General features: G+C 50.3%; 1 protein-coding gene across 17 annotated transcripts in view; it reads left to right on the top strand.

The window, feature by feature from the left end:
* The window catches only part of LOC310662357 (uncharacterized protein), a 65,384-nt gene that overhangs the window by 518 nt on the left and 39,942 nt on the right, over window positions 1-24,924 (top strand). For 2 of the 17 annotated variants that reach the window (XM_083409188.1, XM_083409184.1), the window contains exons 2-12: window positions 104-217; window positions 12,242-12,600; window positions 15,355-15,511; window positions 16,003-16,030; window positions 16,896-16,998; window positions 19,625-19,654; window positions 20,202-20,222; window positions 20,568-20,660; window positions 23,306-23,369; window positions 23,749-23,847; window positions 24,184-24,327. In XM_083409188.1, coding sequence (XP_083265314.1) covers window positions 12,244-12,600; window positions 15,355-15,511; window positions 16,003-16,030; window positions 16,896-16,998; window positions 19,625-19,654; window positions 20,202-20,222; window positions 20,568-20,660; window positions 23,306-23,369; window positions 23,749-23,847; window positions 24,184-24,327 — 1,096 coding nt within the window. In that variant the 5' untranslated portion in view covers window positions 104-217; window positions 12,242-12,243. Of the gene's footprint in view, window positions 1-103; window positions 218-297; window positions 374-12,241; window positions 12,601-15,354; window positions 15,512-16,002; window positions 16,031-16,895; window positions 16,999-19,624; window positions 19,655-20,201; window positions 20,223-20,567; window positions 20,661-23,305; window positions 23,370-23,748; window positions 23,848-24,183; window positions 24,328-24,924 lie in introns of those variants that run through there. The other 15 variants (XM_083409180.1, XM_083409190.1, XM_083409176.1 and 12 more) reach the window with 9 other exon arrangements.

Here is a 24,924-nt window from a genome sequence, read left to right as displayed (position 1 = left end):
GCGATGCGTGGCTTTCCATCCCTCAATCTGTTCTCTTCATTCCCTTCCCTATGTCTCTCTTATACATGACTCCATCTGCCTGCCCGTCCCTCCATCCATCTAGCCCTTCATTGGTGGCCAGCCAGAGAATGTCAGCTGCTGAATTTCTGCAGGGTTCCTTCTGATGCTGTCCTCCCTCCTCCATTCCCGCCTGCACCCTATTCTGGGCTTTGCTCAGGTATGAATATGCAGTCCTTTCTTGCCTTTGAGCCTGTGACCCGGTAGCGTTAAATAAAAAAAAATCACCCCAAACCTACTGAGGATGTAAATGGGATGGAGGCAACTATTCCTGCCAAGGAAAAATACCTACAACACTGTACTGCAAAGGCCTCTGGTAAGGTGTTTTTGCCGAGGCTTGGTGAGTGGAAACAGAACCGTTAATGTAAAGAGAAATGGGAGGTTGTAAAGGGGACTTAATCCGAAGAGGTTTGGAATGACAATGGAAGATGGCACTGCAGAAGGATGTGGAATATGGGTGCAGCTTGTAACCCTCGTACACCTGGATTTACTGGCAAGAATAGGCCTGTCTCCCGTCTCCCAAGGTGGCTTGGCAATGCAGGCTTCCCACTGCAAAGAGTTCTCTGCAAGAAGTGGAATTCTCAAGGATAATGTGATTCTGTGTGGCCTCTACATTTCTATATATCTGCCATGCTCTAGTAGCGGGGAGACCGTTGGGAGGTTTCAGCGGCTGAATGTGTCACCCAGTGAACCGAAAGCATGATTGGATGCCTGCATTCATTGCACATTGGGATAAAGGTGCTGGAATTTCTGAGTATTATGCCCAAAATAATATAAAGCATTTCAGGAATGCAGCGGAGTGTTTTCATGCTGAAAAAGTGAGGTATTTGTAGTTTGGGGTTTTGTTTTGTGGTGGGGTTTTTTGGGTGATTTTCTTTTGCATGTGTCTAACCTCTAATTCAAGACAGCTGAAAGAGCCATCTGAATTTAATCAAGCCAATTACAGAGTTTTATCTAAAAGTCCACTAAAATGCTCAGATTTGATCTGCAAATCCGAGGAATGCTTAGCATTTGGAACTTGCTGTGTCAACAGAATGGTGAATTCCAGAGGGGTGGGTGTGTGGCTGTGTTAGTCTGTTGTAATGAAAACAGCAAAGAGTCATGTGGCTAATGTTTTTTTTTTTGGTGGCATAAGCTTTTGTGGACTAGAACCTAATTCATTAAATGAATTGGCAAAATAGTTGCAACCCTTCCATTGGCCCAGTTTGCATGTAACACTAAGCTAAACTATAGCTTAGTGTGTGTGATCAAATCTTGCAAGAGCCTGGAGAGGAGATACTTGCCCACGTTGTTCCTCTCCTGTGGTTTCGCTGCTGTGCTAAGCCAAGGCATGATTTAGCTCAGTGTGTCATTCAGGTCCAGGCTCATGGGTTAGGTGTTCCAGGCAAACCATAAGCAATAACCAAGGTTTGTCCTAAAGTCTACAGCCAATGGTTTGCCTAGGAGAGTTAAACCAGGAGCCTGGACTTAGGCAACACAATAAACCATAGCTTAGCTCAAGTGGGTACGACCTCCTCTTTCAAGATCCTGTACACTTGATCATGGTTTGGCTTAGTGTAGTGTGTGAATGAGGGCATTGTGTGCTGTGTGTGTTCTAGTGTCCCTCACTCCCTTTAAATGTCTGAAGGATTTATTTTGACAGATGATTTGGTTTCTGGATTATATGACCCTCAACACTCACCAGGCCTTTCATAAAGTCACATTCATCTGTTCTTAAAACTGAGACATTCAAGTGGGAAAGGCAGACTTACTGTTCTAATGGAAAGTTGAGGATGCCTGTTTGGTTGTGGTTTAGTACAGAAAGTTAATATATTTGAGTCTTAAGAACTATCTTTCTTTTATCATGCCTGCCACTCAACAAAATGTGGGCTGCGTCGCTCAAAAGGCATTTGCTGGCCATTAGTTAGCAGCCAGGAAGTGCTTTGTGTCCAAAGAGGCTGTCTGTCTGATTTCATAACCCTGGAGAGGTGAATATTTTCAGCTGAAGTGAGCCAGTGGAAATGGTGGTGGCGGTGGGTTTATTTCCTGATCCTTGATGTCACATGTGTTTTTCATATTTCTGTGAACTGTGGCCAGAGATTTAAGGCAGACTTTTTTATGGGGAAGGTGGTAGAAGAGGAGTAGTTTGAGGAGACACGTGGTAATTGATGTTGGGATGTTCAGCAGTGGGCCGGACGGTGAGCATTTCGTTCCAAATTCTTGAAGGAGAGAGGGCTGCAGGGGTGGTTGCGGTGCTGTACGTAATGCTAGACATTACACAAATCAAAGAGGTGTTTTTGCTTTTTTTTATTTTAAAAAAGAAGTTAATTCCAAGTAATCCTGGTTTCATGTTGAGCTGGGGCTAGAACCGAGAGAGTTCTGGTTAAAATCCTTTGCCCTCCCCACACAGCCGTGTCTCCTCTGGGCTTGAGCACCAAACAGTTATGTTGTCGGCAACCCGGTATTTATAGCTGCAACGGGCGCCTTTACACCATGGAGGCAGCCTGCTCCCTGCCCCCCACCTCCCAACCCTCCCAGCTCAGTCCTAAACTTGGAACAGGGATTTTGGCAGAAAGGTCTGGATACGTTGGGAGTCATATGAGCCGGCCGGCAAAACAATTAGCAGGCGTGTCGTGAGCTCTGCAGAAAGGGGTGGAGGGGGGACGTAATGTGGGAAGACGCAAAAGTGGCACACACGCCACACATATGTGGGGAGTGACACACATTCAAGTCGGGTTTGTTATTTCACTCTGTGACTGTGATAGTTATAAAGATAGTGGCCGTCACCCCAGAGAGGCCCAGGGTTCTTGGGAGTCCTGGCTCCCAGCCACTTGGCTAGAACCCACATAGCTCCCCATCCTGTTTCCAGATGAATCCAGGAGAGTCCTTTCTCCCTGCCCTCTTGCTCTGATGCAGGCTTCCCCAACGTGGTGCCCTCCGGATATATTGGACGCATCAGCAAGGCAGACAGCTCTGAAGCATCTGGTGCCATCTTTCCTGTCACATAGCTCAGGACTAATTTCTACAAACTCTTCTGTGTTCCTTTCCTTACTTGCCTCTTGGACAGGTATGGAGACCCTACAGCCATTCAGTTGCTACTGAACTACAACTCCCATCATCCCTAGCTACTGGTGACACTTGCAGGGCTGTTGGGAGTTGTAAGTTAGCCGCATCTCAGAGGGGCAAAGGCTCCTCACGCCTACTCTTGGGGAATCCAGAATGCTAGTCTCCTGACATCTCTTATAGCCTTCCCTCAAGAAAGCCAACTATCCTGACTCCCAGATTCCTCCTGCCTTTAAATCTTGGCTAGCCAAATAATGAATTGAGGTTCATTTTGGAAATTTGGTGGGTGGAGAAGGGGCTGCTGCTGTACCCCATAAGGAAAAGGGCACGGGGCCCATATAGTGGAGTCCTAGAAGGGGAACTGGTGACCCATCTGCACTACACATTTAAGGCAGTATTATACCACTTTAAGCAGCCATGCTCCCCTAAAGAATCCTGGGTAATTTGTCAAGGCTGCTGAGAGTTGTTAGGAGACCCCATTCTACTCACAGAGCTACAGTTCTCAGAATCTTTTAATGCTCAATCCCTCTTTCCAGGGAACTCTGGGAATTAAAGCTCTCTGGAGGAGATGGGGATCTCCTAACAACTCTCAGCACCTCTTAACAAACTACAGTTCTCGGGATTCTTTTAGGGAATTGGTGATTGTTTAAAGTGGTACAATACCGTTTAAAATGAATAGATCAGATGAAGCCTGATCAGATGGGGACGCGGGTGGCGCAGTGATCTAAACCACTGAGCCTCTTCTAGGGCTTGTTGATCGGAAGGTCGGTGGTTTGAATCCGCCCAATGCGGTGAGCTCCCGTTGCTCTTTCCCAGCTTCTGCCAACCTGGCAGTTCGGAAGCACACCAGTGCAAGTAGATAAATAGGTACCGCTGCGGTGGGTAGGTAAACAGTGTTTACATGTGCTCTGGCTTCTGTCACGGTGTCCCGTTGCTCGAGAAGCATTTTAGTCATGCTGGCCACATGACCCGGAAAGCTGTCTGTGGTCAAACGCCAGCTCCCTCTGCCTGAAGCGAGATGAGCGCCGCACCCCAAAGTTGCCTTTGATTGGACTTAACTGTCCAGGGGTCATTTATTATTATTTTTTTAAAAAACCCTTTATACACTTGAAATGTCATGAGGCCTACCTGGATGTGGAGTGAAATGGCATATATATAGTGTTCATTGACCTTGCAGCGGGGGGACGGGGGTCCTGTGGCCCTTCAGATGTTGGACTCTTAAGCTCCCATCATCCCTGACCATTAGCCATGCTGGCCAGGCCTGATGGGAGGTGGCAGTCCAACAAGAGTGGGAGGCCCACAGATGTCCCCACCCCTGGTTTAGGTTTTACATAAACCACATGGCACTCTCAATATATTCAGTTAAACACAGCAAAAAAAGATAACGTAGAGATGTGCTCCCTGAAGGGTGTAGGTAAATGTATGTATTGGAACCAAGTATGTCGGTTTTGCAGATAATTATTGAATGGATGGCCCCCACTTCCTGTTCTGACCAGCTGTTCCTCTTCCCCTCCCTGCAGAGGCAGCTGCCATAGTATTTTACCTCAGAAACACAGCACTGGGGGTAACATGGCTGCTTTCAAGGCCTACTCTCCCTCCCTCCGTGCCCATAATCCCCAAAGCAGTCATGGAGCTTTGGGGTGCAGCCACCATTGCGCAGCCTGAAAGTGCCAGGCTATGTTGATATCTCTGCTCTTGTCTCTCTGCTCTTGGTCTTCTAAATTAAAAAGCAGAGAGAGGAGGGATTAGCTTGCAGGTTCAACAGAAGCTGCAGTGAGGAATCGGTCCCTCTGTTCCTCTCCCTTCCACACCAAGAGATACCGTGGCAGGAATATCTGCTAGGACTCAGCCAAGTGCAAGAAGGATTTGCTTTGTTTGCTGTCACTGTTTCCCTTGGGCCCCGAGAGCAGTTGCGGTGACGACGGCTGTGCTGCTAAGTTTGTGTTGCCTCAAAGAGCCTGAGATCCTTGTGGCAGAGGGCAGATGGAGAGGGAGCCTTAGCAGTGCTGAGACAGCTCTCCATAGACGCATCTTCCCGCCTCCTTTTGGTAGCCTTGAAAAGCTAAAACCACTGAGATAGGTGTGGCATACTTTGGTCCGTGGCTCTTGCTTGCCTAGGAGAGTCGGTGTGGTATAGTGGTTAGAGTTTCGGACTCAGACTTGAGAGATCGGGGTTCAAATCCCCCTACCCACACACCCCAGCCATCAATCTCACTAGCTGACCTCAGGCTGGTCACAGAGAGGCGGAGAACCATGTAGGCCACCTTGAGCTCCTTGGAGAAGAGGAGGGCTACAAATGGAGTGAACAAATAAAAGCAATTTATTTTTTTGTTGCTTGGTTTGTTGGTCGGTTATTCCGCTGCATTATGTGGATGGTGTTAGAAATTAGCCAGGTGCGTTTTACGACTGACGCAGGTCCAATTGTGACCATGTGGGCATCTCACGGTGCCAAGTTAGTGACTGGGGAAAGCAAAATGTCACTTTGAGAAGGATCCGAAATGTTTTCCTTGAAGCTTGAATTTGTTTTATTCTCGATTGTTTTATACAATATTTTAATGTGTTGTAAACCACTTGGAGATTTAAAAATACAAAGTGGTATAGAAATGAAATTATTATTATTTGCAAAAAATGGCACCTAGACATTCCATTGCAGCAACTGTAACCTAGGTTTAAAGTGCCATTTGGCAATAAGATTATATATATCTGTGTTTCTAACACTGCATGTCAGATGGAAATCGTTCACTTGGCTTCCTCTTGGCCAAACGCTGGTCAACTTTGTTTGCTGAACACAAAACAAGTAAGGCCTGTGTGTGTGTGTGTGTTTTTGTGTGTTTGTGTTTGAAGTGTCTTGAAATTGTAGAGGGTCCCCCACTAGTCAACGCTGGTAATGGGAAACAGCCTCCTTGGTTTCTTGGGAGTTGGGGGGGGCGGGCTATGATGTTGTGCTAGGAGGAGGTGGGCAGATAGTTCCCATCACTGCTGCCTTTGCCTTTTGGGTTGTTGCCACAACAAGAAAGTTTGACAGGTGAGAAGCAGAAGGTGATGACTCCCAACACAAATAGGTTCGAGCGGGTGGCTGAGAATCAAGCAGAGCGTGCAAGTCAGGCACCGCCTTCTGGGGGTTTAAGGAGCCTCCGAAATTGGGGAGGCAGCCACACCAAAAATATTCCGGTCATCCCAAGCAAAACAAACTCCTGTGGCTATCTTAACTAACAATTATAGGACCATTTCATCCCACGGGATGCTGCTTCCCGCTCTTAACCCACTCAAGCCCAGTTTCCCTCTCTCTGCCCAGGATTCCTCCCCTCCCCTCCATCTCTGTCTCAGGAGGAGCCCTCCCGGCCTCGAGTGCCCAGGAATCCTGGCTCCCAGCCTCTCCCTCCTTGAGCAGTAGGCATCAACCACTCCCTTCTCGCTTCTCATCTTCAACCAGCTTTGAAGATGAGATACTTCAACTGGCACCTCTGCACAGATCTGCGTTTTCTGCCTCTTTAGCCATGCCGCGCCCCAGAGGGAGACGCATTTGGAACCAATTACCTCTGGGCATGGTGCCACTCAGTGCGGCTTCCTTTTGGAATATCCGGGCCAGATCAAAAACCCACAGGGCCTAAAAGCCCTGCATGTCCCCCTCCGCCCTGAGATTTTTCAGTATGGTGCAAATGTCTAACCCAAATGTCTCTTTATATTTCTTCCATGCATCTCTCTCCCTCCCTCCCTCTCTCTCTCTGCCTCTCCTAACCCACAGTGCCCGCCCATCAACATTTCTCTCATTGTCCGTTTGGTGCCGGAAAGGCGAGGGCTCGAAGTTGTCCCTGCTCTTCAGGTTGCCGTGCTTGCCAATACCAGCTGGGCTGTGGGTTTTCAAGGGCATTCTTGCGATTCCATTGCGGGTGCTGCCAATCTCAAACCAACAGGCGAGCGCCAGGGGGCATTGGCAGGGCAACCTCCATAAAGCACAGGGGAGGGAGGAACTTTACCTCCTTTGACCAACTCCCCCCCCCAAAAAAAAAAAACACAACACAAATTTGGGGTCATATCGTCCTTTCCTTGTTTCAGTTTCCCCATCTCTGTGGAGGCTTCTTTTACTGTCCCATTCTTTCTGGCACATCCCTGGGACACAGGACGCAGAAACACCCTTTGATCGTTGCGACTCCTTTCCTCTACACCTCCCTTCACCAAAGATTGCGTCCCCTTCCTGGGAAAGATGTTGTACAGTATTAGCTCACTTGCAAATGTGTTCCCTCGCATGGGTAAATAATCTGCTTGCTGCAATCCATGAGGTGTAGCATGAAATAAATAAATGATTCACCTACTATTTAAAATGAGTCTTGTGATGATCATAGCTACATTTGGCTCTCTCGAGAATCCAGGCCTGTAGGGGTCACAGCAAGACCTCCTGAGCTTTCTCTGCCAGATCCCGCTTCCTTCCCAGAAAACCTCGTGTGTTCAGGTTCCCAGATCTCATTTGCCAACTCCAGAACGGGGTCTCTGCAGTTGTCCTTTTACCATCAGGATAATGTGAAGGCAGCAAAGTTCAGCTCTTTGCCTTGAAAAGTTTCACCTGTTGATTTGTGCATTGCACACCTCTGTTGAGGAACTGGCTGGGTGTGTGCTTTGTTTCTTTAGGGCCTTTGGGCAACCCTAACATCCCTTACTACTCCCTGGTTTTGAGTTCTGTGCCACAATAAGGCTCCAACCTTTTTTCTTCTTCCCTGGCCTTCAAATTCATCAAATGACACTTTCCCCCAGGATTGCATCCCCATGTTGGGGAAAACCTGGTTAATTTCTGTCTGTCTCAGGCAACTGCTAAAAAGCACAAGAGCTCCACTAAGGGGGGGCGGGGAGAGACAATTATAGCCTGTGTGCTGGAGCTTGAATGAAAAATGCCTCAGTAAGTTCCAAACTTCTCTCTCCCTCCCCTCTTTGACCGGCTTCTTCTTTTTGGGGGGTTTGGAGCCTGTGGGAGATTTTAGGACCAGAGACTGTCATAGGAATCTTTTTGCTCTGTCAAGAACCCCGAGGGGCCTGAGGCAATTGTTTGCCACCACCCTAATGGCCTCACCCTGGGATTGCTCAGCAAATTAATTAGCTAACGAGGGCGCAGCTGGCTCGTTAGTGCCACTTGGCTGGGCACTGTTTGGCAGGACTTGATGTTGCTTGACGCTGCTCTTGCCTCAGACTTGCCTGGTTCGGGTGTTGTCCAATCCCCTCTGGTGGGGTGGGCGGTGGGGCCTGGTGGGAGACAGACAGCACGGGATGTGCTGGAAAGCCGGGGCGATGTTCTGCCAGAAATGAAGAGAAAAGAAAAAGTTGCCCGGGGCAGGCGAGGGCTGGAGCCAGGACTCCTGGGTTCCTTTTAGGCAAGGACTGCAGCTTAGTGGTTTAGAGCAGTGGAACAGCGAGCCCGGACTCCTGGGTTCTTTGGGCATAGAGTTGGGCCTAGTGCTGTGGTTGCCTTTCCCTCTGTAGACAGTAGGTGTGGTACTTTGAGGGCTGGGCCTGTGCAGATAATTGTTTCCATGCCTTATTGGTAAACGGGCCTATAAAACAGCCAAAGTTCTGGGGTTCCCAAAGTGTATGTTTCAGTAAAGGGGTCAGTAGAGCCAGAAGTCCTCTGGTTATTTTGCAAAGGGGCAGGGGGCTGGTTACCTTAGTCTGGAGATAGCATGTTTAAGGGAAAATGGCAGTGTAAGAGTGAGAGAGAGAGAAAGATCTGGTTAGCTTAGAAGAGGATTGATCACCCAGGGCGTTTTAATTTATGTCAGTGTTTAGAATATGGCACCACTGTTGGTTCGAAATTAATTCAAAGTAAACAGGAGCGAGCTTGTTTATGCCTTGTAGAATGTACTAGACATGGAGAAATAAGGTGTTTCAGGGTTCTCTGGAAGGAGGAGAGAGGAAACATCAGCATTAAAAGGGAAAGGAAAAAAGGAGCAACCTGGGATGTATGGTTTTTCTCTGGTGCCAGCGCATTAGCGCTCCTGGGTTCTTGGGCAGGGGTGCGGCAGCTTCGGCAGGTGGTTGCCAGGCACAGGTACACTCAGCAGGCTGCACCTGCCTTGGTTGGCAGCCAAAGGGCGTCACCTACCACCCTTTGCTCTTTGTGGGAATATGTGGAGCTGCTTTCCCTCCCCCACCGTAGCACCACACAGACTTTCCTCTCTTTTTCTCTCTCTGTCCCCCCTCACTTCCCTGCGTATCTCTACATCGGAGAGCAAGGTGCCCAACTGACAGCCCTTGCCCACCTTTCCTGTTGCACCGAGCTCTCTCAGTTGCACCCACCCTTCCTGAAATAACTGAATTCCTAGCAACTGACAGATCAGAGCGGAGGCAGATCAAAGACCAGGTTGTTTTGTGTGTTTATATCCTGCTTTTCTTCTGCCTTGGAACTCCAAGGCTGTGGCTGGTTCCAGGTCTGAGGGGGCTGTCAGGAGTACCTCTCCCGGTGAGTTATTCTCTCCTACGTTGGTAGGTCTCCCTTGGGCATAAGTGGCAGTGGGCGATCTCATTTGTTCCCTGTGACTCTTAATGGAGGTCCTGGAAGCTGCCATTTTGATTTCCCACAATGCTCAGTGGGCTGCACCTGCTTTTTTGGTCATTCAGAGACCACCCTTTGCTCCGCATGTGAAGGGCACCATGTGGGAGGGATGCTATATCAGGAGCATTGTGGGAAATTTCAATGGCAGCTTATAGACCCAGCCACCCAGGGTACAAGGGTCATTAGTGGTCTCTGCCAGGGCACTAGGGCTTTGGTTATTGCTCAAGACATCATACATAGGGTCTCTCAGGCAGGCACCGACCAGAACCTGAACTCGGGTTACTTAAATTGTGCTGCGCCTCATTTAGAACTAAGTGCTGTGATGTTGACATCCCGAGTGTTTGTTCTGACCTAACATGAGAGGAAAACGCCGAAGAGCGGAGTTGCTTTGAACATATGCAGAGTGCTTCCCCATTTTTTAAATTTTTTATTTGCAGAGTCAGCACAGACAGCTCCCACATGCCTGGGGTTTGGGCTCTGGGTGTGCCGGTCTGAGCACGTGACACCAGACAAGTTTTGGCTCCTTGGATGCTCTGTTTCCATGTACCCATTCAGGCTTCAGGGAAACCACTGGAGGCCAAGATGAGCAGGGGAAAGGTGATGTAGAAAGTGCAGGGCGCAAGACGCCAGGACAAGCTCCTTTGAAAGAATAGCAGCGGCAGAGCGGTCCTCTAGCGCAGTCTCATTCATGCAAAGCAATGGGCAAAGCCTCTTGTCAGAGAGGAGACCCCGGCGGCCGGCTGTGCGCCTGGAACAAGGACGCGAGTGTCTGGCTCCAGCAGCCCAAGCAAGCGAGGCTGCAGCTTACGCCAGCGAGCCCAGCAGGGGGCTGGTGGGGGTGGGTGGGAGAGAGCTGGAAAATCTAGCTCATCAGCCAGGCGGCTGACTGGGGTCGCTCGGCCGGGAATGAGGGAAGAGAGGCTGGGGGCCTGGATTTTCCAGGAGGAGAAGTTAAACTAGCAGGGTGCTTGATGATAGCGGGTTGCAGGCAGCCAGGGTTCCTGAGGGGGTTTCCCCCACCTTTGTGACACAGTTGAGTTGTTCAGCCACATTTTTGGCTCTGTTTTTCTAGTGTTTTCTCCCCTTGTCTGTTCCCGGCTTCCTTGTTAAGTCCCTTGACTGAGAGCAGCTCTGCTTATTGTGTCTAGAAGGTAACATCTGTGAGTCCACCGCCATCCAGTTTTTGTAAGTTCATACTAGAAAAGTGTGTGTGTGTGTGTGTGTGTGTGTGTGAGAGAGAGAGAGAGAGAGAGAGAGAGAGACAGACAGACAGACAGACAGACAGACAGACAGACAGATGGAGAGAATTGCATACAATGACAGGTTCTGGCAAACCCAGAGTTTTAAAATATTTTCATCCTGATTCATAATATCTTTCATTAATTCATCTGCCAATAATTATAGTTTTATTGTGTATGGCTAAATAGGAATCTATTAGACTCTTCCACACCAACTTCGGAGTACAGGCCTATTTGAGGACATATGGTTGTGGGTTTAGTTTTGTTTTGCTTTTTTTGGAGGGGCTTTCCCTAGATTTTGCAACATTTTGTGCATGTATCGAAATGGTGGTTTGGGTTGTATATTACTTCCCAATCCCATTTTCTCTCTTTCACATGCCAATCAGATACCTCGAATCTTGCAAACTGTGCGCAGAATCTTTCTTCAGTAAGATTCTATACAAGAGTAATGAACTACGTTAAGTATCTTAGAGAATTCCAACTTTGTAAGGCTTGTATTTTGTGGAAAGTGAGGTGGGCGTGAATGTGTTTGGATGTGTCAGGCCAGTGATGATGATGGGACCTTACAAAAACCTTTTTTTAAAATGGCTATGTCCTCCCGGTCTTAAGGAAAAATCTGAACACATGGTGGGAGGTGGAAAATACATATGAATAAGAATATACCAGAAGGCCAGGCTTTAAGTAGCAACTACAGACAGTCCCCAACCCAACTCAACTCAGCGGCTCTCTTTTTCTCTCGGCTCATTAAAACCACAGTATTCTGGCTGGGGACCCCAAAGTCCTGGTTCCAGTTACTTTTTGCTTTCCCACAATTGGCTCCACCCTTGCCAAAACCCAGGCCTTATTTCCCAGTGATTACTTTGTAAACATGAACTGCTCTTTTATTGGCCTGATAATGTTTGTTTAAGACGTTCCAGAGTTCAACGGATTTGGTCAGGTTTTGTATTTGATAGTCAAGTCACTGCTTCAAATATTTCCTTTCCCTGCTCATCCCGCTCCTCAAAGTTTCATGCTTGGTGTTTGTTTTTTTTCCATTCGAAGAAGTGGGGAATTTCACACTACTTTGCCTGTGTGCCCTGAAATTTGCCGCATCTCTGGTGTGTGGGGTGGAGGGAGGAGATATGAGAAGCAAATGTGTGCAGAAGTTCACAGGAGCAGTGAAAAACGTTTAATACCCCACTGGCCTTATCTGAGCATCTTCCAGTCATATGGTAGAAAAAGACACAGGCACGTGGAAGAACTTGGGGGGGGGGCACCAGGGGCCAATTATTATTTCCTGGGCATTGGAATTCTGTGCTCCCACAGCTCAGGACTGAGGTGTTCCCTGTCTGATCTTTTCTGGTTTTTCTTCTCTCCCTGCCCGCAGCCATGGCTGTCCGAGCCCCTGCTCCGCGGGGCGACGCCAGCGCCGAGAGATACCTGTTTGTGGATCGGAACCAGGTGGGCAACCCAGCCTCCCAGGCTGACTGGACGGCCAAGCGTCTGGTGTGGGTCCCGTCGGAGCGCCATGGCTTTGAGGCGGCCGGTCTGCGCGAAGAGCGGGGGGACGAGGTGCTGGTGGAGCTTGCCGAGAACGGGCGTCAGGTGCTGGTCGCCAAGGACGACATCCAGAAGATGAACCCCCCCAAGTTCACCAAGGTGGAGGACATGGCGGAGCTGACCTGCCTCAACGAGGCCTCTGTGCTGCACAACCTCAAGGACCGCTATTACTCAGGCCTCATCTATGTGAGTTGGCTTGCCTGGAGGTTGGGAGTCCTGCCTCTCGGCTTCCCCTTTCCCTACCAATTTCAACTTTCCCCAGAGGCCTGGCTGCCACCCTCCTGCCCACCCTCCACTTGGTACCACGTGGGGAGCCATTAGTCCCCTGGGGAGCCAAGCTCCCATTTCCTGGCACTCCTTGCTGTGAGGAGCCCCTTCCCCTCCATGAGAACCCAGGCACTTCTGGCTTCCAGGCCTGCCTTTCTCGAACCCAGTGCTTCTCAAACTTGGGTCTCCAGCTGTTTTGGATTACAACTCCTATCATCTCTGACCAGTGGCCCTGCTGGCTAGGGATGATGGGAGTTGTAGTCCCAAAACAGCCAAAGACCCAAGTTTGGGCCTCTAGACTTGCCACCTTCGTGACTGAAGTTCTGGCTTCCACAACCCCATTCTCTCATCCACCACAAATACACCTGGGCTGAGAAATCCGAATGATGCAGCTCATCCCGTTGTTGCCACCATAAAGAGAGAAAATGTGTAGAGTGGCACATAGCCTGAATTTCTGGCGGGGGGTGGGGAATGGCGGTGGCGGCGGAAAAAATGTCATTGGGTGCAATTCTTACTGGTGCAGAGAACTGCCACTCTAGGCCTTGTGTTCTCTTTGGAGAAAGCACCAGAAACTCGGTGTTGGAAATCAGAATGGAAAACGGCACTTTCTAGATTTTAAACTGGAAGCACACGGCTCTCAGGTTGAAGAGCTTGCGGCTCTCCAACTGGACTACAACTCCCATCATCCTTGACCACTGGTCACGCTGGGTGGGGCTGCTGGGAGTTTGAGGCCAACAACATCAGGAGGGCCACGTGGTTGGGGAACTGGGGGGTCCAGCCACATTTGGAGGGGCACAACTCCCGTTTGGAAGATCCAGGCCCGCTCTAAGTATTTTCTCATTTCAGTGGTGGCAGCTAGGCCCTATTGGGTGACCTAAGCCAAACTGGAGCCCATGTGCCCCCTACTGGGGAACAGTTCCCGGAGTTTGTGCTCTTGGCCCACAGATCTGTTCTCCCTTCTGAGTGGAGGTGCGGTTTTGTTCAGATGCTGAGCTGTTCAGTCATAGCAGGCGCTGGTGCCAGGGAGGAGGAAGAGCTGGTTCTGGGGCTTAAAAGTTGGGCCTTTGTTGTTCCCAGTTTGTGGAGCCCGGGTGCGTGGGTGATGACGCCAGAAGGGGGGGAGCTGAGCCTCCTCTACCCCAGTAGCACACACAGCTTAGCTACGAAAGGAAGCGGGGAGAGATGCCCCCTTCTCTTCTGCCCTGGCTGGCATTGTCAGCTTTGGTTTCCGTGCCACCCAAGCGGGCACAAAAGGCTGCCCTGAGAGGCAGCGTGCCAAGGCATTCTCTCAGCCGCACGTCATTGCTGACTCGCGGACAGCCCAGCAACCCTCCCTTCCCCCGCTCCAGTCCCCACCCCTGCAGCTGGGTATCGGGGCGGGGAACGGACTAGACCTGTTTAGCTAGAACGGGAGCCCGCGACGAGGTGTGAAACAAATTCTCCCGAGGGCGCAGTTGCAAACACACACACTTCATCTTGAGAGTGGAAGGCTCTAGATTGTGGGTCGCCTAGCTCTGCCACCTGCTTTGGGGCAGAGGGCCTCTTCTGTGGGAGATCCCAGCAGGGGGCACCTTTTGAGAAAGTGCAGCTTCCCTGGGCGGCATCTTTTGCTCAGGTGTCCTTCCCCCTCTCTGCTGTTTACCCTACACCTGCCTCCCTGCAGTCCCAGTCTATTGCTTTGTGTTCTGTTCACATTCATCCAGTTTCAGGCAGGCTTCCAGCCTCACTGGCCCTGCAGTAAAACTGTACAAGCCTAGTCAGGGTAGGCCTTTGGGGTTGGAGCAGAAGCCCAGGGCTCCACTCAGCAGAGCGATTCGCAGGGTCCCCAAATACTGCCGCAGCTCCGGTTAATCTCATTTTGAAGTTGGGTGCAGAAATAGACTGTGCCCTTCCTGTATGCCCGTGAAGTCCAGAGTCTAAAATTATGTAAGCTCACCACTGGATTGCTTTGCCGTGCGTGGAACTCCGCTCTGAGTGTGGTACCATAAACCACCCCAAAATCGGGCCGGTGGTGTAACAAAGACCAATCAACATTCAGCTTAATAACCAGGTTTAAAGAAAACCACGGCCACGGTAGCATTAAGAACCCGGCCCCGTTGGGTTATGTGTGAACAATCTGTTTATCTTCTTAAGCTTGCCCACTGTATTTCCTTCTTTAAAAAAGCCCTGGCCGTATGTACCCAGGAGTGCCCTTGCAATGAAGCCACACGAGGCAATTGTTTTGGGGCAGGGGATTTTCTTGTGTCCATCAATCCACATCATTTTTTAAAAAAGAGAGTACCAGTCCAGACCCCAGAGATTTTTCAGAGTTGAAAAAGCTGGAATCACCTCTTTCTGCCGCATATATATTCTGCCCCCCACCCCCAATTGCTGTTCATGTAAACCAGGTGGTTGGTCCCTGCTCAGCCTTAAGATACGCTTGATTGATAAATTGGAAGTGGATTAACTTAGCCTGCATCTCTTTTTCTTCCTTTTTGCTTCCGCCCGAAGCAGAAGCAATTTTCGAATTTTCAGATGTTGGTTTTGGAAGGAAGCACGGCAACTTGAGAGCGCTTGTGCGCAGGCATATTTTACCTTGCGGTTATGTGTGTGTTTTGGGAATGGGGCTTGCGGAGAACTGTTCTGACGTGCTGCTCCCCCTCCCCCTCCCCCTTCCTTCTCCTGCAACAACAGACCTATTCGGGGCTTTTCTGCGTGGTCATCAACCCTTACAAGAACTTGCCCATCTACACGGAGCAGATCGTGGAAATGTACCGGGGCAAGAAGCGCCACGAGATGCCACCCCACATCTACGCCATCTCTGAGGCTGCCTATCGGAGCATGCTGCAGGGTATGATTTGGAAAGCGAAGGGGGCACACGGAGGTGCCATACATTTCAGACACTATGATGCCGCTTTAAACAGTCACGGCTTCCCCCCAAAGAATTCTGGGAGCTGTAGTTTCTTAAGGGTGCTGAGAGTTGTTAGGAGACCCTTATTCTCCTAATTCTTTGGGGAAAGCCATGGGTGTTTAAAGAGGCATCTCATGGCGCCATAGAAGTGTGAATGTGGCCCGAGACTGGGGCTTGCTGTGGGAGGTGGGGAGGGGTGGAGAAGTTCCAGCCATTCCCCGTTCCAAACTGAATTGGAGGAAGGGAAGAAGTGTGTGGCTTTGGGGTGAGTGCGCAGTGTGGTATGTGCCGGAGAGGTCCTAAGAATCCTGTGGTCGGTGAGCTTTGGGTGGGTGGGTGGTTGCATGTCTGCCTCTGGTGCCCTCTGGCGGAGGAGACAGCCCCTGCCTCTTGTCTCTGAACGGTCTCTCTTCTTCCTTTCCCCCCTCCAGACCGAGAGGATCAGTCGATCTTGTGCACGTGAGTGTCAGCAGGAACGGTTTACCTGCTGGGGAGGGGCTTTCAGCAGCAGGTATGTGGGTGAGCCAAAGGTCATTACACACCCATTGCTTCACATGCCTGCTTGCCTGCGGCTGTGGAAATCCCTGCGGGCCAAAAGGGCACCGAGCACCAAAACACACCAGTATCTGTCACAAGGCATGCTAGTTTAAGCAAGAGGATCCCTGCAGGCCTGTCAGCTGTCCACAATGTGGGCTGTTGTGCTCACACAACCTTACAAACACCCATCTTGAACCCCCGGCTTCGTTTGCCCAGCTCCCTCCTGTTCTGTTCAAATGCCAGACAAAAATGACTGATCTGGGGCCTAAACCACGAGGCTTGTCTTCATATTAAGAGGGAAGTGAATAATGACTCTTTACCATTTAGATATTGCTTTAGAGAAGCCTTGGCACTGGGGACTACAACTCCCGCCAGCACAACCCCCTAGTCCCCTCTCTGAGCTACAGTTCCCAGAATTTCCTGGGAAGAGGGATTGCTTATCAACACCGCTTTTAGAATCGTGGCTCTCTGCGGGGAACAGGGGGCCTCCAAACAACTCTCAGGACTTTAAGCAAAATTCCCAGGATCCTTTGGGGAAAGCCATGGCCGTTTGAAGTGGTCCTATGCCGCTTTAAATGTTCAGTGTGGGTGGAACCTCTCTGTCAATATGCTGCGTCAGCTGAACTGATGTGCGATACAGACCCAGGAAGCGGGAAGATAGGATGCTGCGTTTATTTACCTCTTTAGTAGACCACTTAGATGAAGCTGGGGAGGGAGAGGGGGGTGAGCGCCACCCAGGATTGAGCGCCCTCTTTTTCTCACCCCCGGTGTCTGGTCTCCTTGGCAGGGGCGAGTCAGGTGCTGGGAAGACGGAGAACACGAAGAAAGTGATCCAGTATTTGGCCCACGTGGCTTCATCGCACAAAGCCCGGAAGGACCACAATGTGCCGGTGAGTGACCTCTGGCCGATGCGTGGTGTTTTAGCTTTTGCTCCGCTCTGCCCCCCCCCCCCGTTTGAAAATGCCCCCTCCCTGGTAAGTGGACTGGCCTGATCTCTCTGCCAACCCTTGAGCAGAGTTGACAGGCTCTTCCTCCCCACTCCCCCCCTGGCAGCCAAGGAAAAGATGCCTGTGTGTGGCCTGACAGCCTCCCACCATCCAGGGCTCAGCTTTGAGCCAAGACCAGCCCGGAGGCTTTCCCCAACTGCTGGTGCTCAGACTCCGGAATGCGTGAAGTAGCGGGAAAGTGGAAGCACCCTTCCCCTGAGTGCCTTCCCCTGCCACACCCAGTCTGTGCCCGCTTGGAATGTCTGTGGCATCTGGGCAGAGGCATCCGGGCAGAAGCCAGCACCAAAATGGCCTGCCCGTCCCTCTTGTGTTGTTGTCGAAGGAAACGAGTGGCTGCCTGTACCTGTCGTAGTCATTCCTTTCAACCTGCGTTGCCACGACTGCTCACTCTGTCCTTCCCACCTGCCCTGTGTGCCTCTCGCTCACCGTGTCCTCCCCCCCCCGCCCCCGTCTGCCTCCCTCCATCCCTCCCAGTCACTGCCGTTCTGTCTCGACGCCCTCGCAGATCTGCAGATGGAGGGCTTGTCTTCCCAAGCGCTCCTGCGTCTTGGCGGAAGTAACACAAGACGAGGCAGTTGGTGCCCGCCCTGTTCTATAAGTGGCTGGATGCGGGCCTCCTGGAGTCAGGATCCCTTTCTCTCTCTTGTCCGCAAATATGATAGAGATTTCACCTCTTCCTCCTCCTCCCGCTTTGGAAGTCCTGGGCGCTTAACAAACTGGAGAACGAAACCAGGCCCGTAGCCAAACATTTTGCGGTGAGGAGGTCTACGTGGGGGCAAGGAAGTAATGCAGAACTGCCAGAACATAAGTACAGGCCACCTGATATATCAGAGTCAATTGTTCCAATAAAATAAAAATGAATTAACATTTTAGGAATAAGGGTTTGGTGCTCATGCGTTAGTTATCCCCACACTCACTGGCCAGAATGTTGGTAGTGGGGAGGAAGTTTACACCTAAGTTAAGCAGTTGGGCAGACTAGAACCTGCAGGCCTCCCCCCTAGGTAGCCACAAATAAAAGCGTGAAGAAAGTTGACAAAAGAGAAGCTTTCCCCTGCTCTCATAATATGATGACTCAGGGGTCATCCAGGGCAGTGAAGTTGACAGGAGAGCAGATTGAGGATAGGCAAAAGGAAAGGACTTCTTCACATAGTAAAATATTGGTGCCTGATAGAAACATTCTTGCTTAGACAAGCCCATCCAGGTGCTTAGAATGTTGCAGGTAATATCAATCTCTTTTGGTACTTCAGCTTTTGTATGTTTTAAAGTATGGTTGTGAATTGTTCTTGGGTTTTCTAGTTTTATCTTTTTGCAAACCGCTTTGAGGCTTTCCCCCCTTTACATTCAAGCAGTGTATACATTTTATGAAATAAATAAAATATATAATGAGTGTTTCAATGTGGAGGGTTCCCTGCCATAGGGACCTGGTGATTAGGCCAGTTTACATGGAGGAAGATATGCCCTAACCCTGGCATGTCCAAAGTCCATTTTGGGGGCCTAATTCGGTCCCTCAGCCGGTTTTATCCTGCCCCTGTGGCAGTTTATTTATTGGGGTCAAATCCTTGAAAAAGCTCAGCTACTTTGGTCGGCCCTCACGCATGTTCACTTCATCAAATCTCTTTGAAAAAAGTTTGGGCACCCCTGCCCTAACCGACGTCCGCTGGCCATGACAGCTAAATGGAGCTTTCCACATTGAGAGGCTGCCGTCCTCCGTCGGGGCAGCAGCAGCAGAGGGCCATTGGATCAGGCCCTTCTTGGTTTTTGTTTGTTTTTATTCTTCACAGTTAAATGAGTTTTCCCTAGAAGTGTCTGATTGGCCAGTGAAAGGAAGCAGGAAGTTTGACTAGATGGAGCTTTGGGCTTGCCCTTCACTCTGAGATCCCTTTAAGGAGGAAATCGCAAAGAGTGAATCTGGACTGGTTGCAGGACTTGGGGGCAGGAGGGGGAAGCTTAGAGGGCTCCCATTTTCTGTCACTGCTAAATGATATTTACTAGCAGTGGTAGCGATTAATATTATTGCAGAAGCCATTCTATTATCTACAATGTCATCAGCGTACAGGGTATCCTACAGAGTCACAGTAACCAGAGCAAATGCCCCCTGCCCTCCATCTCGACATGGGGGGCATTTTCTCAGGCGTCTTCTTATCTTTCTTGGGAGCTTACTGAAAAACCTACAGAGAAGTGGCACCGTCTGTGCAGAGGGGCATTGGCAAGCCTGGCTTCCCTGGCCCCAGCACCCAACTGGATCTGGCCCAGGAGCCCAGTGCCTGCATAAGTGTGTGTTCAGCTCTGGGCCTTCCTATTGTGCTTCTGTTCACTTCTCGCAGTCTGGATCACATAGGGAGGCAGCGCTGGGCAAGAGGGAGGGAGCTGGCCTTACCTTACCAGATGGGCATTTGGGCCCTCTCGGACCCTGGTTTTGTAATGGGGGCATGTTTGGGAGGAGGGGTGTTCTTGTGGGCCGTTGAGGGGAGCCTTCATTAACCTCCCCTCTATTGTCTTGCTGCCCCAGCCGGAGTACCCGAACGAAGCCAAACAACAGGCAAGAGAGCGCAATGCATGCCGCTGAAATGCCAACTCCCTGCCCCCCCCCCGCCAACCCCCACCACTGCTCCCTCCTCACTTGCCTGCCCTCCAACGCTGATCTCTGGTCACTTACTGGCTGCCGCTCCTGACAATGCCGACTCCTTGGGCTGCGATTCTGGCTTCGAACGCTTTTCTCGTTGGTTTTTTAAACTTTTGTGTTCTGTGTTGAAAGCGGTTCAGTGGGCTCTCTTCCCTCATCAGAGCCAGGGCGCTGGGCTCTCTTGAGAAAGGAACAGGATTCAAGGGGTGCTGGGAAAGGGAAGAGGGCTGCCTGGGTGCCCTCCCTGCCCCCCACAGACCCTTGCATTGGTTCCCGGCTCATGTTACTGCATCGTCACTGTTGGGTCTTTACTTTTTTTTTCCGTCGTCTGACTTAATCCTTTGGTTGTTGTTCATTTTTGTTTTGTCTTTTGTTTTGTTTTCCCCACCCCACCTCGTCTTGCTCCCTGCTCTCTCCCTCCCCGTCCCCATTTCATGTTTCGTGACGTCATCCCCACCCATAGACCTCCAACCCTGCTTCCTACGTGAGTAGTTTTCCTGTTGTGCTTTGGGGGGGGGGGTTCGGGTGGGTATTGCTCCCTGGTGCACATGCTTGTGGGGTCCACCCCCTCACACACACCCTGTGGTCAGAAAAATGGAAGATGGAAGTCGCTTTGGAGTGATTCCCTTCCAAGAGGGCAGCCAGTTTTTCTCCTGCCAGGATCTAAATTTCGCAGAGCACTGCATCTGCCCACCCACCGAAAAAAACACATTTCTAGGGCTAGAGCCTTGAGTGCTCTTTCTACACAGCTTCAGCTTTTGCTGCTTCTGGGTCTGGGCAACCCCCCCCACTCCACCCCCCCACCTGACCTCTTTCTCTTTCTTTCCAGGGTGAGCTGGAACGTCAGCTGCTACAAGCCAACCCTATCCTGGAGGCCTTTGGCAACGCAAAAACAGTCAAAAACGACAACTCCTCACGATTCGTAAGTCGGCCTTTCCCCCCCAGTTGGTGCTTGCATGTAGAAGGTCCCATATTCGATCCTCGGAGTCTCCAGGCAGAGGGGTACGTAGGGGCTGGTGGAACCGGCCCCCGCCAGGGAGCAAAAATCACCTATCGGACTATGGAGTGTATGATGTGTGTGGCGACATGCCGCCTCTGTCATGGAGAACTCAGACATGGAAGAAGCTCCCCTTCCTTCTCGCAGCGTGGCACAAAGGTGTGAGGATTTTTCTGTCCTTCCGCCTTGCCTCAAGCTCACTACGGATGCTTCCGAGTACTAGAGATGCGTAAAATGTGGTAATTTCTAATGCGGCTGCTGTGGCAAAGTGAGTTTTTTCGGGGTGGGGTTGCCTATACAGGTCCCTGCCAAAGGACTCTCAATGTGCCTCTGTCTCCAGGCAGGGCTGGCAGAGACCCTTGCCAGGCGAGCTGCTGCCAGTCAGTGCTGAGCTAGGTTGACCAAGGCAACTTCCTGCATTCCTATTGTTACGGCATGACACCATTGGGTCTACTGATCTGCCTTGCCTCTATCCAGCAGCTGGCGTGGGGGTCCCCTTCCCTGCAAATCCCCAAGCGCCTGGTTTGCAGGAGATTGGCACTGTGATTTCAGAGCTCCAGTCAGTGTATTGAAGTGCCCATATCAAATCAAAATAACTGGCCACAGAAAATCCTGGAGTGCTGGCTGAGTAGAGTCTGAAGGTGGGAACATTTGACCTCTTTGGAGCATCTTGCCTCTGTTTTAGCTGCTTCCTTGAAAGGAGTAAGTTGCCCTTCCGCCTGCTTGAATGGTGGCAATGTTAAGGCCCAGCCACCTTCTGGGGGAGAGCTGAAGGGCAAGAAGCAGCGCAAGGTAGCATTCATTATGTGGCCTGTTGGGAAAATAAAAAGGAACCAAAAGCCAGCTCAGCATCCTGATCTTGAAAGAGCCGCTCTCCCTCCCCAGCAACTGATATTCTTCAAAATTCACACTTCTCTGAATTTTGCAGTGCAGTCCTACAGCCAAGCAATTTGTACAAAATTCATGTATTAGGGCAGTGGTTCAAACCTGCAACCTCAACTTTACCAGCACCATGCTCTAACTAACTGAGCTATGCAGGCTGTACTTATGTCCCATGTTCATATGATGAAGTAGTTGTGTTCTATATTACAAATCAAGCACTCCTAGAAGTTCTTTCTTTTTGTTTCCCAATATATTTTTTAATCAATAAAAAAAATTGGTGTGGCATGAGCAAATTTTTTATTTTGAAAAATAAAAAGGTTGAGAACCACTGTAGTAAGGTGACGATGACATTAAAATTTGTTATATTAGGGATAGGCAAACTAAGGCCAGGGGGCCGGATCCGGCCCAATCACCTTCTCAATCTGATATTCAGAGGCTCCACCATTACTGCCATCCAGCAACCCCCTGTTTACCTTTCCTCTACTGGTGTTCCCTGCGGACCCATCTACCCATCGTGCAGGATGCAAGCCCATTCAAGAACAGAGTTGTAGAGTTGGAAGGGTCATCCGTGTCCACCATGGGGCTGAAGGCCATGCCCCTGAGATTCAGAGCCTCATTCTCTGCCGACTGAGCCATCGTGCATCTTCCCTGAGCCATCTTAAAATGCACCTTAACCCACTCTTCAGAAAGGGCAGGTTGTGTACACAACTGTGTTTCTCACATCCCCACCTGCTTTGTTGAACTATGCCAACAAAGCCTCTCCTCCTCAGGAAGAAAAACCAGTTTCTTCCCGTCCTTGCCGAAGATCTGCTTTCAAATCCCCTTTGTTGTTGTTGGGAAATGTCACTTTTCGGTCCCTCCTTAAGAAGCTGAAATAAAGTGTTTTATCTTCCTTCTTGTTGAAAGGAGAGGAGTCGGCTTCGCATCACCCAGTAAGGCTAAGTTTCTTCCAGTTGGTGCAGAGGCGAGTTTCTACTCCTTCCTGCTGAAGAACGATTGATTAGCTCTGCCCCCATCTGCAGTTGACTGGGAGAAGGAAGTCTGCTCTTAGCCTCTGTTGGCAGCCTTCACCAAGCTGGTGCCCTCCAGAGGTTTTGGACTAGAACTCCCATCAGCCCCAACCAGCAAGGGAATTCTGGTCCAATAGCACCAAGTGGCCCAAGGCTACTCTATAGTTTGTCAGAATGTTTAAAAGGGGACGGGGAGGAGGAAGAATCTAATAATTTCAGAGCGTTCTTATTTTAAAATCATGGTGCATTGAGTGATGTCCAACATTAGTCATACTCAAACTGATGGAAGTCAATGGACTTACATTAACTTACTTCCATATATTTCAGTGGGTCTGCTCTGAGCACCACTTAGCTGAATATCACCCTTCTATCACTATTACGTTTAAGGCTAGAGAAAGCATTCTACTCTGGGTGTGATGTGCACACATCCCCTGATTCGCATGGGGGTTGCATTCCTGGCCCCTGCGCATGTAAACCCACCCCTTTTCTGGGTTGTGGCGGTGATGTGGGCACGCGCACGATTGCACGTGCATTGAACAAGCATAAAATGATTGTTGCCTATATATTGTGTTTGCCAGGGATCTGGGTATGTAAATGAAGCAATCGTCCTTTACAAAGCCGCTGAGCCCTTCTGATCTCTGTCTCATTTCCCTTTCCCCTCCCGCTGTGTTCCTCCAGGGTAAATTTATACGGATTAATTTCGATGTAGCTGGCTACATTGTCGGAGCAAACATAGAAACATGTATCCTTGCTTGTGGAGTTCCGTGGATTTGGTTCAAAAACTAAGACTCCCCTGAGTTCTGTAGGCAAGAGAGCAAAGCCTGAATTAGAATAAATATGGGATCCCGGATGCGGCGATCCCTGACAGCTTAGAGGCACCTGTGGATCCTAGACCCAGGGATTTCTGATGGTGTTCTTAAAGCTTTGGGTCCCCAGATGTCATTGGACTACAACTCCCATCTGGCTAATCTGGCTGGGGATGATGGGTTTTGTAGTCAAACAACATATGGGGGAGCCAAGGTTGAAGTGGTAAGCTAGGGAGTCTCATAGCTGGCTTTGTGGAGTGGGGATACGTGTTTCCAGATGCAATTGTGCTTCCTCCTTAACCCTGAGCCGCCCAGACCTGCTGGAGAAATCGCGAGCCATTCGCCAGGCCAAGGACGAGAGGACTTTCCACATCTTCTACCAGCTCCTGGTGGGCGCCGGGGAGCACGTGAAAGGTAAACGGATACTGTGCACTCCCAGAGCAACATGAAAAAGGGGGTCCAGTCATCCTCCTCCCACGCTTTTGGACCTTGTTGCTTCCTAAAGCAGCAAGCAACAAACTCAAGGGAGAAAGAGAAGGGCAATGCTTTAGCCTTCTTGCCTCTCTGCATAAATCTGGAAGTGGAACTGGTGGGGAGGGCAAGGGTGACAGCAGTAGAAAAGCAAAGATGGTCATTGATGACAGAGCAGCGTGTTTTACAGCACGGGGAGCTCCTGGGTGTGGGGATTGGCTGGCGGAAGTGTGGCCCCCTTGCCTCAGAGATGCCTCTTCTTCCTCAATGGCGCTACAGGGGAGCTGCTGTTGGAGCCCTTCAATCAGTATCGCTTTGTCTCCAACGGATACCTGCCCATCCCAGGACAGCAGGACAAGGAGATCTTCCACGAGACCATGGAGTCAATGCGAATCATGGGCTTCTCGCACGAGGAGATACATTGTGAGTCGTGTGTGTGTGTGTGTGTGTGTGTAGGGGGTCAAGAGAACAGCTGTGATCTGTCTAGCTTGGCCTTGGCCAGCTTGGTTGCCCTCCAGAGCTTATGGACTCCAACTCCCATCAGCCCCAGCCAGCACATCCAGTGGCTGATGGGAATTGTAGTCCAGAACTTCTGGAAGGCCCCAGGCTGGCCAAGGCTGAGATAGCTGATCACTATTTGCTGACTGCGTCACGCCACATTCCTCTGGGGATGTTCCCAGGCAGGGCGTGATGGCGACACCCGTGACCTCCTTAAGTCGCCTTCAGCATCCGGTGGGCAGAAACTTGCTGCTTTTGAACATGAAACCTGTCATTCTGGCCCATGTGGCTGGTAGTCTCCCCAGTCGCCATCTCCTCCCATGTATGTCACCTAATCAGAAATTAGTTTAGGTGGTGTTTTTTAATTAAGAAAAAGATGACAAAGTGACTTAAGAACCTGGACTAGGAATCAGGAAGTCTTTGCTTCAGACTGAGACTCTGCTGCGAACTTGCAGTTCTAAACTCAGCCCTCCCATGCCGTGCAGAGATCTAGAAAATAAACAGTGCAGGGTTGTCACGTTA

Source organism: Podarcis tiliguerta (assembly GCF_965153285.1).
Source record: "Podarcis tiliguerta genome assembly, chromosome: 13".
NCBI classification, from domain to species: domain Eukaryota; kingdom Metazoa; phylum Chordata; class Lepidosauria; order Squamata; family Lacertidae; genus Podarcis; species Podarcis tiliguerta.
Note: the sequence above shows the minus strand (reverse complement) of the source record. Positions and strands in the feature narration are given on the sequence as shown.